Source organism: Somniosus microcephalus, chromosome 4, assembly GCF_052327205.1.
Source record: "Somniosus microcephalus isolate GS21.2 chromosome 4, FLI_Smic_1.0, whole genome shotgun sequence".
Lineage (NCBI taxonomy): Eukaryota > Metazoa > Chordata > Chondrichthyes > Squaliformes > Somniosidae > Somniosus > Somniosus microcephalus.
The window spans coordinates 101852348-101870032 of record NC_140990.1 but is presented as its reverse complement, the minus strand read 5'-3'; the positions used below and the strand labels follow the sequence as shown (position 1 = coordinate 101870032).

General features: G+C 48.2%; 1 protein-coding gene across 1 annotated transcript in view; it reads right to left on the bottom strand.

Annotated features, from left to right (window-relative positions):
• Positions 1 to 948: 948 nt before the first annotated feature.
• The window catches only part of LOC147119609 (uncharacterized), a 101578-nt gene continuing 84841 nt past the window's right edge, over positions 949 to 17685 (bottom strand). The window contains exon 5 of the mRNA XM_085984125.1: positions 949 to 2255. Coding sequence (XP_085840251.1) covers positions 1198 to 2255 — 1058 coding nt within the window. The 3' untranslated portion in view covers positions 949 to 1197. The remainder of the gene's footprint in view (positions 2256 to 17685) is intronic.

Genomic DNA, 17685 nt, shown 5'->3' with positions numbered 1-17685 from the left:
GACCGAACCCTTTGTAGTGCTGAAAGGGGAGGGGAGGGGAGGGGATGGGAAGATGTGCTTGGTGGTGGAATCATACTGCAGGTGGCGGAGGAAGACCCGTTGAATGTGGAGGCTGGTGGGGTGAAAGATGAGGACAAGGACAACACTATCATGGTTCTGGGAGGGAGGGAGAGGGGAAGGGGTGACAGCAGAAGTGTGGGAAATGGAATCGACACGGTCAAGAACTCCAAGCCCTACTCTCCAACCCCCCTCACCCCAACTCCTCTTTCACCCCTACTCTCCAACCCCCAACACCCCAACTCTTGCACCCCTACTCGACAACCCCTCACCCCAACCCCTTTCACCCCAACTCATCTATCACCCCTACTCTCCAACCCTCCTCACCCCAACTCCTCTTGCACCCCTACTCTCCAACCCCTCACCCCAACTCCACTTTCACCCGTACCCCTCTTTAACCCCCTCTCCAACCCCAACTCCTCTTTCACCCCTACTCTCCAACCCCCCACTCCAACTCCATTTTCACCCCAACGCTCCGAACCCTCTCACCCCAACTCCTCTTTCACCCCTACTCTCCAATCCCACACCCCAACTCCTCTTTCACCCCTACTCTCCAATCCCACACCCCAACTCCTTTCACCCCTACTCTCCAACCCCTCACCCCAACTCCATTTTCACCCCAACACACCGAACCCCGTCACCCCAACTCCTTTCACCCTACTCTCCAACCCCCGTCACCCCAACTACACTTTCACCCCGACTCTCCAACCCCTCACTCCAACTCCCCTTTCACCCCTGCTCTCCAACCCCCTCACCCAAACTCCCCTTTCACCCCAACTCTCCAACCCCTCACCCACCTCATCTTTCATCCCTGCTCTCCAACCCCCTCACCCCAACTCCTCTTTCACCCCTACTCTTCAATTCCTCTCGACGGTATGAGAACTGAAATAATCTCGAGTTAAAAAGGAGAAAAGACCCAAAAAAGGAGCAGTCGGTAACAGGATATCAATTAATCTTCTCTTATCTTGGAGGCAGCAACTATCGACACACTGTGTTATTTGAAATATCAAAATATTAAACTCCAGACAGTTATAGGAGTTATTAACATCAGCAGAAACAAACCCCAACTTTCAGAATGAACACAATTCCGTCCAGGATGCGATTAACAGCAGAAAGAACAGCAGAATCCAACCCCTGCCGTCACTTGTGAGCTCGCTGGTGTCTCAGCAGGTGGGATGACGCAGTGAATCCCTTCCCACACACTGAGCAGGTGAACGGCCTCTCCCCAGTGTGAACTCGCTGGTGTATCAGCAGTTTGGATGACTGAATGAATCCCTTCCCACACACTGAGCAGGTGAACGGTCTCTCACCAGTGTGAACTCGCTGGTGAGATAGAAGGTTGGATGAATGAGAGAATCCCTTCCCACACTCAGAGCAGGTAAATGGCCTCTCCCCAGTGTGAACTCGCTGGTGTTTCACCAGGTCGGATGATTGAGTGAATCCCTTCCCACACTCGGAGCAGGTGAACGGTCTCTCCCCAGTGTGAACTCGCTGGTGAGTTAGAAGGTTGGATGAATGAGAGAATCCCTTCCCACACTCAGAGCAGCTGAACCGCCTCTCCCTAGTGTGAACTCGCTGGTGTGTCAACAGTTTGGATGAATGAGTGAATCGCTTCCCACACACGGAGCAGGTGAACGGTCTCTCCCCAGTGTGAACTTGCTGGTGTGTCAGCAGGGTGGATGACTGAGTGAATCCCTTCCCACACACGGAGCAGGTGAACGGCCTCTCCCCAGTGTGAACTCGCTGGTGTAACAGCAGGTCGGATGACCGAATGAATCCCTTCCCACACACGGAGCAGATGAATAGTCTCTCCCCAGTGTGAATTTGCTGGTGAGCTAGAAGGTGGGATGACTGAGTGAATCCCTTCCCACACACGGAGCAGTTGAATGGTCTCTCCCCAGTGTGAACTCGCTGGTGTGTCAGAAGGTGGGATGACTGAGTGAATCCCTTCCCACACTCAGAGCAGGTGAACCGTCTCACCCCAGTGTGAACTCGCTGGTGTTCAGTGAGGTGGGATGAACACTTGAACCTCATCCCACAGTGAGAGCAGGTGAACGGCCTCTCCCCGGTGTGACTGCGCCGATGAGTTTCCAGCTGGGATGGGGAAATGAATCCCTTCCCACAGTCCCCACATTTCCATGGTTTCTCCGTGGTGCGGGTGTCCTTCTGACTCTCCAGGTTGGATGATCTGTTGAAGCCTTGTCACGCACAGAACACGTGTACGGTTTCTCCCCGCTGTGAATGGTGTGATTTTTTTCAGGCTGTGTAACTGGTTAAAGCTCTTTCCACAGTCAGTGCACTGGAACACTCTCACTCGGGTGTGTGTGTCTTGGTGCTTTTCCAGTCACACTGATGTCTGAAATCTTTTCCCACAGACAGAACAGACAAACAATTCTTCTTCTGCATTCAAAGGCTGATGATATTCAGGTCCTGATGAATTGAGTGACTCTGTCAGATCTTGACGTGATGTTTGGTTTGAGTTTCCCTTCTGCAAATCCTCCCCTTCCAATACCCTGTAAAAGTAGTTTACAAAACTCATCGCTGTAAGTACATGACAGAAATTCAGAACAGACAATTCTAGTTTCTATGGAACATTCTTCCCTCTCTTGTGCCTCCAAATCCCCATTCCACACATTGTCCCTCCTCCCTGTGCTAAAATCCAAATACATCGCACGTCTCAAGGCTGTTTGTTCTCCGCTCCCAGTTTTCACCAACTCTGGCTGGGTTCAGTTCTATACTCAATTCACAATTCAAATCGCTTTATTGGCATGATAAGTTACATCTTATGTTGCCAAAGCATCAAAATACATTTATGGTTTAGCACATAAACGCAGTTCTATTCATACAGTGTATAAACAGGTATATCCCTGAGTGTATAAATATACATTCGCATTGTTTATATATATTCTTTTCTTAGTTTACTGGTTGTCCCTCTGTTCATGGCAAGCTGTAACATAGTGTGCCGCCAGTGTTACACAGCTTCTCTCCTCTCCCAGTAGGAATGGGAGTTTTTGGTTGTCATTCAGATTTCTGAAATCAGGGCATATTTGTGAGAATTTTTGGTAGAAATTCTCCCTGATGCCCTGATATTTTCCGCAGGCTGTGAGGAAGTGCATCTCTGTCTCCACTACTCCCTGACTGCAGTGAGAGCATATCCTGTCTTCTCTTGGCAGCCTGGTCTGCCTGTGTCTGCCTTTTTCGATCGCTAGGCTATGTTCGCTAAGTCTGTACCTTGTCAAGGTTCTTCTCAGTTTGTTATCCTTTACCATGGTCAGGTAATCAGCTATGTTGTATTGTCTGTTTAGGGCCAAGTAGCAATTGAGTTTGCTTTGGGTTTTTGTTGTTTCTGCCCAATATGTCAGATATTTTTCCTTTTGCTTAGCGACGATTGTGTTGGGTCGAATTCTTTGTGTTACCCTGTCACTGTCCTGGGGCTGGTTATTGTTAGTATTGTTAGTAGTTACTTCACTGAGTCCCAGGACTAGTTGACTGAGGGTATTCTTCTTTATGGTCAGCTCTTGGCATTTCAGGGCGTCGTAGTGATAGCATTGGGGATTGCTCATTTGTAGGTGATTCCAAAATTTGGTGGCTCTTTTTTGGATAGTGATTATTAATGGATATTGGCCTAGTTCCGCCCTGCATGCATTGTTTACTGTTTTCCTTTGAGTCCGGAGGATACTTTTACAGAATTCTGCATGTAGGATCTCAATTGGGTGTTTGTCCCATTTTGCAAATTCTTGTTGAGTTAGCGGTCCCCATACCTCACTGCCATAGAGTGCAATTGGTTCAATTACTGATTTGAAAATTTTGAGCCAAATGCTAATTGGGATTTCTATTTGGATTTATTTTTTGATGGCATAGAAAGCCCTTCTTGCTTTCTCTTTCAGTTCATTCACAGCCAGTTTGAAGTTTCCCGTAGAACTGATTTTTAAGCCCAAGTATGTGTAGTTAGTGGTTTGTTCAATTTTGGTTGTTCCTACTGTGAAATTTATTTTGGGTCCCTGATGTTTGGATCTTTGCTGGAACACAAGGACTTTGGTTTTTGGGGGATTTATTGTCAGGGCCCAAGTCTGGCAGTACGACTCCAGCAGGTCCAGGTTTTGCTGTAGCCCCTCTTTAGTAGGTGACAGCAGAACCAGGTCGTCTGCATAGAGGAGGAATTTAACCTTGGATTCATATAGGGTGAGGCCGGGTGCTGTAGATTGTTCAAGTAGTTTTGCCAATCCATTTATGTAAATATTAAAGAGTGTCGGTGAGATTGGCGAGCCCTGCGTCACCCCCCGCGGGAAGTATTTTGTTTGTTTGTCTCCAATTTTAACTGCACATTTGTTGTTTGTATACATTGATTTAATTACATCATATGTTTTCCCTCCTACCCCGCTTTCGATAAGTTTCAGGAATAAACCGTCATGCCAGATGGAGTCGAAAGCCTCACTGGTTCCCCTCCCTCTCCTCCCCTGAAGGTGCTGACTCTGGATGGGTTCAGTTCTACACTCACTGGATCACCTCCCTCGCCTCCCCTGAAGGTGCTGACTTTGGCTGGGTTCAGTTCTACACTCACTGGATCGCCTCCCCTGAAGGTGCCGACTCTGGCTGGGTTCATTTCACTCACTGGAACCCTTAAGCCCGACACACTGTTGGTTCTATTACAAAGATAGCGGCGCATGCGCTCTACTTCTCGATGAAGCAAGATGGCGACGAACAAATTCTCCGTTTTCCTTTACAAAGATGGCCACCTTTAGCCAGGGCCTGTTCCCGTGGAAAAGCCTCCGAACTGCAAACGGGGAACCTGTAGGTTCTCATTCGGGGCTTGCGACCTACACGAGGTGTTTCTGAAGCCCACCCGCCGGGTTCATTACCTTCCTGCGCCCTGCTGATTCGTAATCGGCGTAAATATCGCGACTGCAACCTTTCAACGCTTGTCACCCTCGCCTGGCTCTGATCACAGTGACACTGCGCATGTTCTAAACACTGGCGGGAACTGCGCCTGCGCACTGTGCTCCATCGGTGTGAATGGGGCACATTCTACCCCGCGGGGCATGCTGGGGAATTGCCCCGCCATTGAAAGCCCCAATTCGTGAATGGAGAATGAGTTTCTGTAAGCCGAGTGAGAGAAAATTCAACAATAATTCACACAGAAACCCAAGTGCACGGGCACTCTGCCATGCTTCAGTCCTGGATGTGATTAATAACAGATTCCAAACCCCCTGCAGTCACATGTGAACTCAGTGGAGTCTCAGCAGGTGGGGTGAATTTCTTCCCACGCACAGGATATTGAAACAGCCTCTCTCCAGTAACAATGCGCTGATCGTGCATCACCTGCTTAGAACTTTGAAATCTTTTCTCACAGTCAGAGTTTTTACAGCAACAGTTCTCAATGTGGACACTCTGGAGTGTCAACAGTTGGGACAACGGAGTGAATCCCTTCCCACACGTGAAGTATCTAAACAGGCTCTCTCCGGTGTGACTGTGCTGGTGTGTCATTAAATGGGATGGTCGATTGAATCCCTTTCCACATACAGAGCAGTGAATGGATTCTCCTCCTTACAAACATGTTAGTATGGGAATAGATGAGATAAGCGTGCGACTCTCTTTTCACACTCAGCTGGTCAATATCCTCGCTGTTTCAATGAGTTTGCACCTCAGACGGGCAATTGAATCCATTCCCACAATCCCCACATTTACACTGTTGATTCAGCTGGGCGCACGAGTCTCACAGGCTAGACAATTTGTTAAAAGTGGGTCCAGGCACAGAACACTTGTCCTGTTTCTCCCCGCTGTGATTGGTGCTTTTTCCTTCTATATCCAAAGTCCGATGATATTCAGGTCCTGATAATCTGATTAATCTGTCAGATCTTGATGCAATGTTTGGATTCAGTTTCCATCTGCAGATCCTCCCCTTCTAATAGCCTCATATGGTGTTTACAACAGGATAGAACTTCAGAACAGACAAATCTAGTTTCTATACAACATTCTTTTCCCTCCTGTCCCTCCTAACCTGTAAATGCCCCATTCTATCCACTCTCGCTTCATCCTTACTGTCCAAAAACATTAATTACATTGCCTGGGGTTTGTGTCTCCCCTTCTCTCCAGAAGGAACTGAATCTGGCTGGGTGCAATTAGTTAACCTCTACATTTTGGTAGGAAGAACGAGGAGAGGCAATATAAAGTAAAGGTGGTAGAGAGAAAATGGGGAATTATAGACTGGTAAGCCTGACATTGGTAGTGGGGAAAATGCTAGAGCCCATTATAACAGATGTGATAGCAGAGCACTTGGAAACCAGTAACAGGATCGGAAAAAGTTAACATGGATTTACAAAAGGTAAATCATGCTTGACTAATCTACTGGAATTTTTTGAGGGTGTAACTGGCAGAATAGATAAGGGAGAACCAGTGGATGTGGTGTATTTGGACTTTCAGAATGCTTTCGATAAGGTCCCACGTACGAGGTTAGTGTGTAAAGTTAAGGCAGATGGGATTGGGGGCAAGGTGCTGACTCGGATAAAGAACTGGTTGGCAGACAGGAAGCAAAGAGTTGGAATAAACGGGTCTTTTTCTGAGTGGCAGACAGTGACTAGTGGGGTACCGCAGGGATCGGTCCTCGGACCCCAGCTATACACAATATATGTATAAATGATCTAGATGAAGGAACTAGATGTAATGGCCCAGAAATTCGGGTCTCCACGGGTGAGTACGCGTGGCGTACTCACCCGTAGGCCCGATGGAAGTGCCGGTTTCCTGCATGCACTGCGCATGCATGGGAAACCGGCACTTCCATTCCTCTGAACGAAGGGGTTCAGAGGTCGAACACATGCGCATCGAACTTCGGTCTTTTTTTTTTTTTTACAGGTTTTCCCGGGAACGTAAGCCTGCAGAATTTAGAAATATAAAAAGCAGGCATAAGGCCTGCTTTTTACAAGGTAAGTGGTGAATTAATTACAATTAAAACATTTTTTCCACAGGTTTATTATTTTTAAATACTTTAAAGCAAGGTAAGTTTATTTTTAGCCCCATTAGAAAATAAAATTATTTTTTTCAAAAATTTAAATTATTGTTTAAAATAGTTATTTCATGTAATTTATAGTTTATTTAAAAAATGTGATTTAAAAATAAATTATTTGAAGATTTAGTGCTATTTTGGGGCCGTAGTATTTATAAGTCTTGACAGCACTTCCTGTCAGATTTATGAATGGAGCATTCCCTGCTCCGATTGGCTGCCCATGGCCCACGTGATCCCAGGGGACGCATCGAACTAACTGCACCCCTGGGATACGCAAGCACTGCGTGCCGGCAGCTGGACCAGGCCCCGGATCGGAATTCCACGGGAGCCCAGAGCTCAACGGCCGGCGCGCAAGGTAAGTGCAGATTGGGGGCTTGCACCCGCGGGAAGCCCCCGACCCGAATTTCTAGGCCAATATCTCCAAGTTTGCAGATGACACAAAGCTGGGCAGGCATGTGTGCTGTGAGAAGGATGCCGAGAAACTCCAGTATGATTTGGACAGGTTGGGTGATTGGGCAGAAGCATGGCAGATGCAGTATAATGTGGATAAATGCGAGGTTATCCACTTTGGTGGCAAAAACAGGAAGGCAGATTATTATCTGAATGGCAATAGATTGGGAGAAGGGGAAGTACAACGAGACCTGGGAGTCCTTGTGCACCAGTCGCTGAAGGTAAGCATGCAGGTGAAGCAGGCAGTTAAGAAGGCAAATGGTATGTTGGCCTTCGTAGCGAGAGGGATTGAGTACAGGAACAAGGATGTCTTGCTGCAGTTGTACAGGGCTTGGTAAGACCACATCTTGAGTATTGTGTGCAGTTTTGGTCGCCTTATCTGAGGAAGGATGTTCTTGGCATGGAAGGAGTGCAGCGACGATTCACCACACTGATACCTGAGATGGCAGGAATGACGTACGAGGAGAGATTGGGTCGATTGGGCTTATACTCACTGGATTTAGAAGAATGAGAGGGGATCTCATTGAAACTTATAAAATTCTGACAGGACTGGGCAGACTAGATGCAGGAAGGATGTTCCCGATGGTCAGGAGTTCCAGAACCAGGAGTCACAGTCTAAGGATAAGGGGTAGGCCATTTAGGACAGAAATGAGGAGCAATTTTTTCACCCAGAGAGTGGTGAACCTATGGCATTCTCGACCACAGAAGGCAGTAGAGGCCAATTCATTAAATATATTCAAGAAGGAGTTGGATATATTTCGTAAGGCTAAAGGGATCAAGGGATATGGGGAGAAGGCAGGGGCAGGGTACTGAATTTGGATGATCAGCCATGATCGCATTAAATGGCAGAGCAGGCTCGAGGGGCTGAATGGCCTACTCCTGCTCCTATCTTCTATGTTTCTATACCTCAGCTCTGTGCTGACTGCGGCCCCTCTCCCAGATTCCAGCTCTGTGCTGACTGTGGCCCCTCTCCCAGATTCCAGCCCCAGCTCTGTGCTGACTGTGGCCCCTCTCCCAGATTCCAGCCTCAGCTCTGTGCTGACTGAGGCCCCTCTCCCAGCCCCAGCTCTGTGCTGACTGCGGCCCCTCTCCCAGATTCCAGCTCTGTGCTGACTGTGGCCCCTCTCCCAGATTCCAGCCCCAGCTCTGTGCTGACTGCGGCCCCTCTCCCAGATTCCAGCCCCAGCTCTGTGCTGACTGTGGCCCGCCTCCCAGATTCCAGTCCCAGCTCTGTGCTGACTGAGGCCCCTCTCCCAGATTCCAGCCCCAGCTCTGTGCTGACTGCGGCCCCTCTCCCAGATTCCAGCCCCAGCTCTGTGCTGACTGAGGCCCCTCTCCCAGATTCCAGCCCCAGCTCTGTGCTGACTGTGGCCCCTCTCCCAGCCCCAGCACTGTGCTGACTGTAGCCTCTCTCCCAGATTCCAGCCCCAGCTCTGTGCTGACTGTGGCCCGGCTCCCAGATTCCAGCCCCAGCTCTGTGCTGACTGTGGCCCCTCCCCCAGCCCCAGCTCTGTGCTGACTGTGGCCTCTCTCCCAGATTCCAGCCCCAGCTCTGTGCTGACTGAGGCCTCTCTCCCAGATTCCAGCCCCAGCTCTATGCTGACTGAGGCCCCTCTCCCAGATTCCAGCCCCAGCTCTGTGCTGACTGTGGCCCCTCTCCCAGATTCCAGCCCCAGCTCTGTGCTGACTGTGGCCCCTCTCCCAGATTCCAGCCCCAACTCTGTGCTGACTGAGCTGCTCTCACAATTAGCCCCAGCGCACCTGAGCTGCTGATCAGATCCCGCCCCCTTGCTGCGCCGCCATTGGTTGGAGGACCCGCCGCCCGCAAGGGCCGCCAGCCCTGTCCCGCTCTTCCTATTGGTCAGAGCTCCCGTCAGTCAGGGCTAAGGTCCCTATCCAGGAGGCCCCGCGCCGTTTCCACGGTGACCCGAGCACAGCGCGCAGGCGCAGGATTGTGGGACAGGTTTTTGCCTCCCGAGACAAAGAGAAAATGGTGGAAAGATTCAGCAGGTCAGGCAGCCTCTGTGGAGAGAGGAGCAGAGTCAACGGGTCAGGGCAATGAGCCTTCATCAGAACTGGAGAAAGTTAGAGATGTAACAGGTTTTAAACAAGTGTGGGGCAGAGAAAGGGAAGGTCTGTGATAGGGTGGAAGGCAGGAGAGATTAAATGACAAAAGGGAGGATGGTGCGAGGCAAAAGGAGATGGTAATGGGACAAGTAAAGAAACAAAAGATGGTCTGGAAGAGGTTTAAATGGGAATGGCAGAATCACCAGCAGCTGCCGTCTGGAAAAAATAGGGGCAGAAGTTACAGTCTGAAATTGTTGAACTCGATGTTGAGTCCTGAAGGCTGTAACGTGTCTAATTGAAAGATGAGATGCTGTTCCACGAGCTCATGTTGAGCTTCGTTGGAACAATGTAAGAGGCTGAGGTCGGAGTGGAGTGGAGAATTAAAGTGACAGGCAACCGGAAGCTCGGGGTCACGCTTGCACACTGAACGGAGGTGTTCCGCAAAGTGCTCACCCAATCTGCGTTTGGTCTCCCCAATGTAGAGGAGACCACATCGTGAGCAGCGAATACAGTATACTAAATTGTAAGAAGTACAAGTAAATCACTTCTTCACCTGGAAGGAGTGTTTGGGGCCCTGGATGGTGGGGAGGAGGTAAAAGGGCAGGTGTTGCATTTCCTGCGCTTGCACGGGAAGATGCCATGGGAAAGGGAGTGAGTGTTGGGGGTGATTGAGGAGTGGACCCGGGTATTGCGGAGGGAGCAGTCCCTTTGGAATGCTGAAAGGGGAGGTGAGGGGAAGATGTGTTTGGTGGTGGGATCACGCTGGAGGTGGCGGAAATGGCGGAGGATGATCCATTCAATGTGGAGGCTGGTGGGGTGAAAGGTGAGGACAAGGGGAACCCTATCGTGATTCTGGGAGGGAGGGGAAGGGGTGAGAGTAGAAGTGCAGAAAACATCAACCACGGTCGAGGGGAATCCTCGGTTGAGGAAAATGGAAGACATGTCTGAAGCACTTGTATGGAAGATGGCATCGTCAGAACAGATGTGACAGAGACAGAGAAACTGGAAGAATGGAATAGAGTCCTTACAGGAAGCGGGGTGGGAGGAAGTGTAGTCCAGGTAGCTGAGGCAGTCAGTGGGCTTATAGTGGATGTTTGTCGATAGCCTATCCCCAGAAATGGAGACAGAGAAGTCGATGAAGAGAAGAGTCGGAGATGGACCATGTGAAGGTGAGCATGTGCGGCGCCGAGAAAGTTCCATCGATAATGGCGCATGCGCGTTGTCAGCGTCAATTTAGCGTGGCGGCTGGAGCGCTTTCTGGAGCGTGGGGGCTTGTGGGTATTGCAGCCGCCATTACTGTTGATCCTTTCAACCAACCTGTGCAGCAGCTGGGGCCTGAAAATCGGCTTCACTGCCCCTGGGCTGGGAAAGGGGAACATGGGCAACATTCTCCCTCTTGTCCCTTTCTATACTTATTTTACAGGGTTTTAGAATTGGAGCATTTACTGACAGGAAGCTCAGACCAAACATCACGTAAAGGGGCAGTTACACTGCTGGGACCCCCAAATAGACAGAGGGAGATAGAAGAGAAAATAATTAGGCAAATTTCTGAGATGTGCAAAAACAATAGGGCAGTAATAATAGGAGATTCCAACTACCCGAACATTAACTGGGATAGAATCAGTATAAAAGGTATAGAGGGTGCAGAATTCTTAAAATGCATTCAGGTGAACTTTTTTAACCAGTACGTAGCAAGCCCAACAAGAGAGGGGGTGGTTCTGGACTTAGTTTTAGGGAATGAACAGGTGGAAGGGGTATCAGTGCGAGTGCATTTTGGTGGTAGTGATCATAATTCAGTTAGAATTAGTGTATTTATGGAAAAGGACAAAGATAGATCAGGAGTAAAAGGTCTCAATTGGGGAAAGGCCAATTTTAATAAGCTGAGATGCGATTTAGCAAAAGTGGACTGGAAACAGCTACTTGAAGGTAAATTAGTGTCAGAGCAATGGGAGGCATTCAAGGAGGAAATAGTGAGGGTTCAGAGCAAATATGTTCCCACAAAGAAAAAGGGTGGGACTCCCAAATCTATACAGGATTTGATAAGGCAAAAAAGGGAAGCTTATGTCAGATACCGAGAGCTAAATACTGCAGAAAGCCTAGAGGAGTATAGAAAGTGCAGGGTGAAATTAAAAAGGAAATAAGGAAAGTAAAGAGAGGGCATGAAAAAATGTTGGCAAGGAAAACCCAAAGATGTTTTATAAATACATAAAGAGCAAGCGGATAACTAAAGAGTCGGACCTATTAGAGACCAAAATGGAAGCTTGTGTGTGAAGGCGGAAGACGTGGGTATGGTTCTTAATGAATACTCTGTGTCTGTCTTTACAAAAGAGAGACGATGCAGACATTGTAGTTAAGGAGGAGTGAGAAATATTAGATGAGACAAACATAGTGAGAGAGGAAGTATTAAGGGGTTTAGCATCTTTGAAAGTAGGTAAATCACCAGGCCCGGATGAAATGTATCCCAGGCTGTTAAGAGAAGCAAGGGAGGAAATAACGGAGGCTCTGACCACCATTTTTCAATCCTCTCTGGCTACAGGTGTGGTGCTGGAGGACTGCTAACATTGTACTGTTGTTTAAAAAGGGAGAAAGGGATAGGCTGAGTAATTACAGGCCAGTCAGCCTAACCTCGGTGGTGGGCAAATTGTTGGAAAAATTTCTGAGGGACAGTATTAATCGTCATTTGTCATTTAGAAAGGCACGGATTAATCAAGGACAGTCAGCATGGATTTGGTAAGGGAAGGTCGTGTCTGACTAACTTGTTTGAATTTTTTGAGGAGGTAACGAGGAGGGCTGATGAGGGTAGCGCGTTAGATGTAGTCTACATGGCTTTTGACAAGTTCCCACGTGGCAGACTGGTCAGAAAAGTAAAAGTCCATGGGATCCAAGGGAAAGTGGCAAGTTGGATCCAAAATTGGCTCAGTGGCAGGAAGCAGAGGGTAATGGTCGATGGATGTTTTTGTGACTGGAAAGCTGTTTCTCGTGGGGTTCTGCAGGGCTCAGTACTAGGTCCCTTGCTTATTATGGAATATATCAATGATTTCAACTTCAGTGTAGGAAGCATGATTAAGAAGTTTGTAGACAATACAAAAATTGGCCATGTGGTTGATGGTGAGGAAGAAAGCTGTAGGCTGCAGGAAGATATCCAGGTCAGGTGGGCTGAAAAGTGGCAAATGGAATTCAATCCGGAGAAGTGTGAGGTAATGCATTTGGGGAGGGCTAACAATGCAAGGGAATACACAATAAATGGTAGGGTACTGAGAAGAGCAGAGGAACAAAGGGACCTTGGAGTGAATCCACAGATCCCTGAAGGTAGCAGGACGGGTAGTTAAGGTGGTTAAGAAGGCATACGGGATTCTTTCCTTTATTAGCCGAGGCACAGAATATAAGAGGAGGGAGGTTATGCTAGAACTGTATAAAACACTAGTTAGGCCATAGCTAGAGTACTGCTCAAGTTAGTACAGTTCTGGTCACCACATTACAGGAAGGATGGGATTGCACTGGAGAGGGTACAGAGGAGATTTACGGGAATGTTGCCAAGACTGGAGAATTTTAGCTATGAGGAAAGATTGGATAGGCTGGAGTTGTTTTCTTTGGAACAGAGGAGGCTGGGGGGAGATTTAATTGAGGTGTATAAAAATATGAGGGGCCTAGATAGAGTGGATAGGAAGAAACCATTTCCCCTAGCAGAGGGGTCAATAACCAGGAGGCAAAGATTTAAAGTAATTGGGGGAAGGATTAGAGGGGAGTTGAGGAGAGAGTTTTTCACCCAGAGGGTGGTGGGAGTCTGCAACTCACTTCCTGAAAGGGCGGTAGAGGCAGAAACCCTCATCGTATTTAAAAAATACCTGGATATGCATTTGGAGTGCCGTAAACTACAGGGCAGAGCTGGAAAGTGGGATCAGGCTGGATAGCTGTTCTCGGCCTGCACAGACATGATGGGCAGAATGGTCTACTTCTGTGCTGTAAACTTCTGATTCTATGACACCAATCTCCTCCTGTTTGATATAAACCAACCCCACAGACACTGACACCAATCTCCTCCTGTCTGATATAAACCAACCCCACAGTCACTGACACCAATCTCCTCCTGTCTGATATAAACCAACCCCACAGTCACTGACACCAATCTCCTCCTGTCTGATATAAACCAACCCCACAGTCACTGACACCAATCTCCTCCTGTCTGATATAAACCAACCCCACAGTCACTGACACCAATCTCCTCCTGTCTGATACAAACCAACCCCACAGACACTGACTCCAATCTCCTCCTGTCTGATATAAAGCAACCCCACAGTCACTGACACCAATCTCCTCCTGTCTGATATAAACCAACCCGACAGTCACTGACACCAATCTCCTCCTGTCTGATATAAAGCAACCCCACAGTCACTGACACCAATCTCCTCCTGTTTGATATAAACCAGACGCACAGTCACTGACACCAATCTTCCCGTCTGATATAAACCAACCCCAGTCACTGACACCAATCTCCTCCTGTCTGATATAAACCAACCCCACAGTCACTGACACCAATCTCCTCCTGTCTGATATAAACCAGCCCCACAGGCCCAGAAAGATTAAACTCAGCCCGTTACTTGGATTGGACTTGTCTCCATTCCTGTGCCGAGGGGATTGTTGTACCAGACGGGAGGGGCAACATTTGGGGACTCTCGATTCTCCACCAATTCCCATTCCTCTTCTTTCTGGTGGATAATGGAAGTGCCACTGTGTGTATAATGTGCAAGTCAGTAAGAATTGTCAGCGAGGATTAATTAGCACTTTCTAATTGGAAATGTTGATCAGTGGAACCTTTCAGACACTGAATTGTAGATTTTGTACCAAAGATTAATATAGGATTAAAGTAAAATTAATAATTTTATTATAAACTAATTTCTGATGAGAATCCCTGAATTAAGGGGAAAGTTACAGACAGCGGTTCTTAAAGGGACACTGCAGCCCCGATAACATGGCTTCAGAGACCCAGGTAAGGCCTCAGACCGCGGGTGTCGGCGGGAGGCGCGAGCAGGAAGCTTAAAAAGGATTCAGAGACCCAGGTAAGGCCTCAGACCGCGGGTGTCGGCGGGAGGCGCGAGCAGGAAGCTTAAAAAGGATTCAGAGACCCAGGTAAGGCCTCAGACCGCGGGTGTCGGCGGGAGGCGCGAGCAGGAAGCTTAAAAAGGATTCAGAGACCCAGGTAAGGCCTCAGACCGCGGGTGTCGGCGGGAGGCGCGAGCAGGAAGCTTAAAAAGGATTCAGAGACCCAGGTAAGGCCTCAGACCGCGGGTGTCGGCGGGAGGCGTGAGCGGGAAGCTTAAAAAGGCTCCCGAGACCCAGGTAGGTTTACCAATCTCCAGTCTCGGACCTCAGAGGGAAGGAGAGAGGTAAAAATTAATCCAAGTGTGACGTCACTAGAAAGCGGGTAAGTGATTGGTTGGTGAGTATTTCTCTCTTTTGAAGCTTAAACTCTGTGGTTTATAGTTTCTAAGGTGCGATATTTATCATCTAGAACCGGGGCAGAGGGTGTTTAAGAATAATATTAATAAATTTAATTAATTACATAGAAGGGGAGATCAGGTGATGTGTTGCTGCTGCACTATGTGGGAGCTGGTGGACACCATTGATGCTCACGGTGATCACATTTGCAGTAAGTGTTGGCTGCTCGAGGAATTCCGGCTCCGTGTTGAAGAGCTGGAGTCCGAGCTTCAAACACTGAGACACATCAGGGAGGGGGAGAGTTACCTGGACTCTGTGTATCAGGAGGTAGTCACACCAATTAGATTAATTAATTCAGATGTAGTCCGTGGCCAGGGTCAGGATGGTGTGACTAGAAGTGAGGCAGGTACGGGGATCCAGGAGGTAGTGTTGGAGGAGCCGCAGCCCTTGCTCTTGTCCAACAGGTTTGAGGCTCTTACTCCCTGTGAGGATGGGAACGGGGACTGCGGGGAGGATGAGCAACCTGGCCACAGCACCGTGGAGCGGGGGGCCATTCAAGTGGGGGGAGATAAAAGAAATGTTGTAGTGGTAGGGGATAGTATCGTTAGGGGGATAGATAGAGTTCTTTGCAGCCGAGAGCGAGAGTCCCGAAGGCTGTGTTGCCTGCCCGGTGCCAGGGTTAAGGACATCTCCTCTGGGCTGGAGAGAAACTTGGAGGGGGAGGATCCAGTTGTCGTGGTCCATGTTGGTACCAACGACATAGATAGGACAAGGAAGGAGGTTCTGCTGAGGGAGTTTGAGCAGCTAGGGGCCAAATTAAAAAGCAGAACCACAAGGGTAATAAGAACATAAGAAATAGGAGCAGGTGTAGGCCAATCGGCCCCTCGAGCCTGCTCCACCATTCAATAAGATCATGGCTGATCTGATCCTAACCTCAAATCTTCTATCACTCTGCATCCACCCGAACCCATGTGATCTCCCGGGAGAGGCGAAAAACCAGATAAAGACCCAATGGCCAATTTGGGAGAGAAAAATCTGGGAAATTCCTCTCCGACCCATCTAGGTGATCGAAATTCTTCCAGGAGATCACTCTGTCCCTATATTTTCTACAGTACTTACCTTCTGTAAAGGCGATCTCCACCCCAGCCAGGAACAGGAATAAAACCATCTCCTGAAATCTAACACAGAATTAGAACACAAGAAGTAGGAGCAGAACCAGGCTACACGGCCCCTGGGCCCACTCCACTACCCACAGGGCCATGACCATTCCGAACCTAGACTCATGTCCAATTTCCTGCCCGCTCCCCGTAACCCTTAATTCCCTTTACTTCTAGGAAACTGTCTATTTCTGTTTTAAATTTATTTAATGATGTAGCTTCCACAGCTTTCTGGGGCAGCAAATTCCACAAACCTACCACCCTCTGCGTGAAGAAGTTTCTCCTCATCTCAGTTTTGAAAGAGCAGCCCCTTATTTTAAGATTATGCCCCCTAGTTCTAGTTTCACCCATCATCGGGAACATCCTCACCGCATCCACCCGATCAAGCCCCTTCACAATCTTATATGTTTCAATAAGATCGCCTCTCATTCTTCTGAACTCCAATGAGTAGAGTCCCAATCTACTCAACCTCTCCTCATATGACCACCCCCTCATCCCCGGGATTAACCGAGTGAACCTTCTTTGTACTGACTCGAGAGCAAGTATGTCCTTTCTTAAGTATGGACACCAAAACTATATGCAGTATTCCAGGTGCGGTCTCACCAATACCTTGTACAACTGAAGCAATACCTCCCTATTTTTATATTCTATCCCCTTGCAATAAAAGCCAACATTCCATTGGCCTTCTTGATCACTTGCTGCACCTGCATACTAACTTTTTGAGTTTCGTGCACCAGGACCCCCAGATTCCTTTGTACTACAGTACTTTTCAGTTTCTTGCCATTAAGATAATAACTTGCTCTATGATTTTTCCTGCCAAAGTGCATAACCTCACACTTTCCAGTATTGTATTCCATCTGCCAAATCTCTGCCCACTTACTTAGCCTGTCTATGTCCCTTTGCAGGTTTTTTATGTCCTCCTCACTCACTACTTTCCGTCCCATCTTTGTATCATCTGCAAACTTTGATATGTTACACTCGGTCCCCTCCTCCAAATCGTTAATATAGATTGTAAAGAGTTGGGGACCCAGCACTGACCCCTGCGGAACACCACTAGTTACTGGTTGCCAATCTGAGAACGAACCATTTATTCCCAACTCTCTGCTTTCTGTTAGAGAGCCAATCCTCCACCCACGCCAGAATATTACCCCCAATCCCGTGATTTTTTTTACCTTGAGCAATAATCTTTTGTGTGGCACCTTGTCAAATGCCTTTTGGAAGTCTAAATGCACTACGTCCACTGGTTCCCCTTTATCCACCCTGTATGTTACTTCCTCAAAAAACTCCAGCAAATTTGTCAAACATGATTTCCCCTTCATGAAACCATGCTGACTCTGTCCTATTAAATTATGTTTATCCAAATGTCCCGTTACTGTCTCCTTAATAATGGACTCTAACATTTAACCAACCACAGATGTTAGGCTAACAGGTCTATAGTTTCCAGCCTTCTGCCTACTACCCTTTTTAAATAAGGGTGTTACATTAGCAGTTTTCCAATCTGCCGGGACCTTTGCTGAG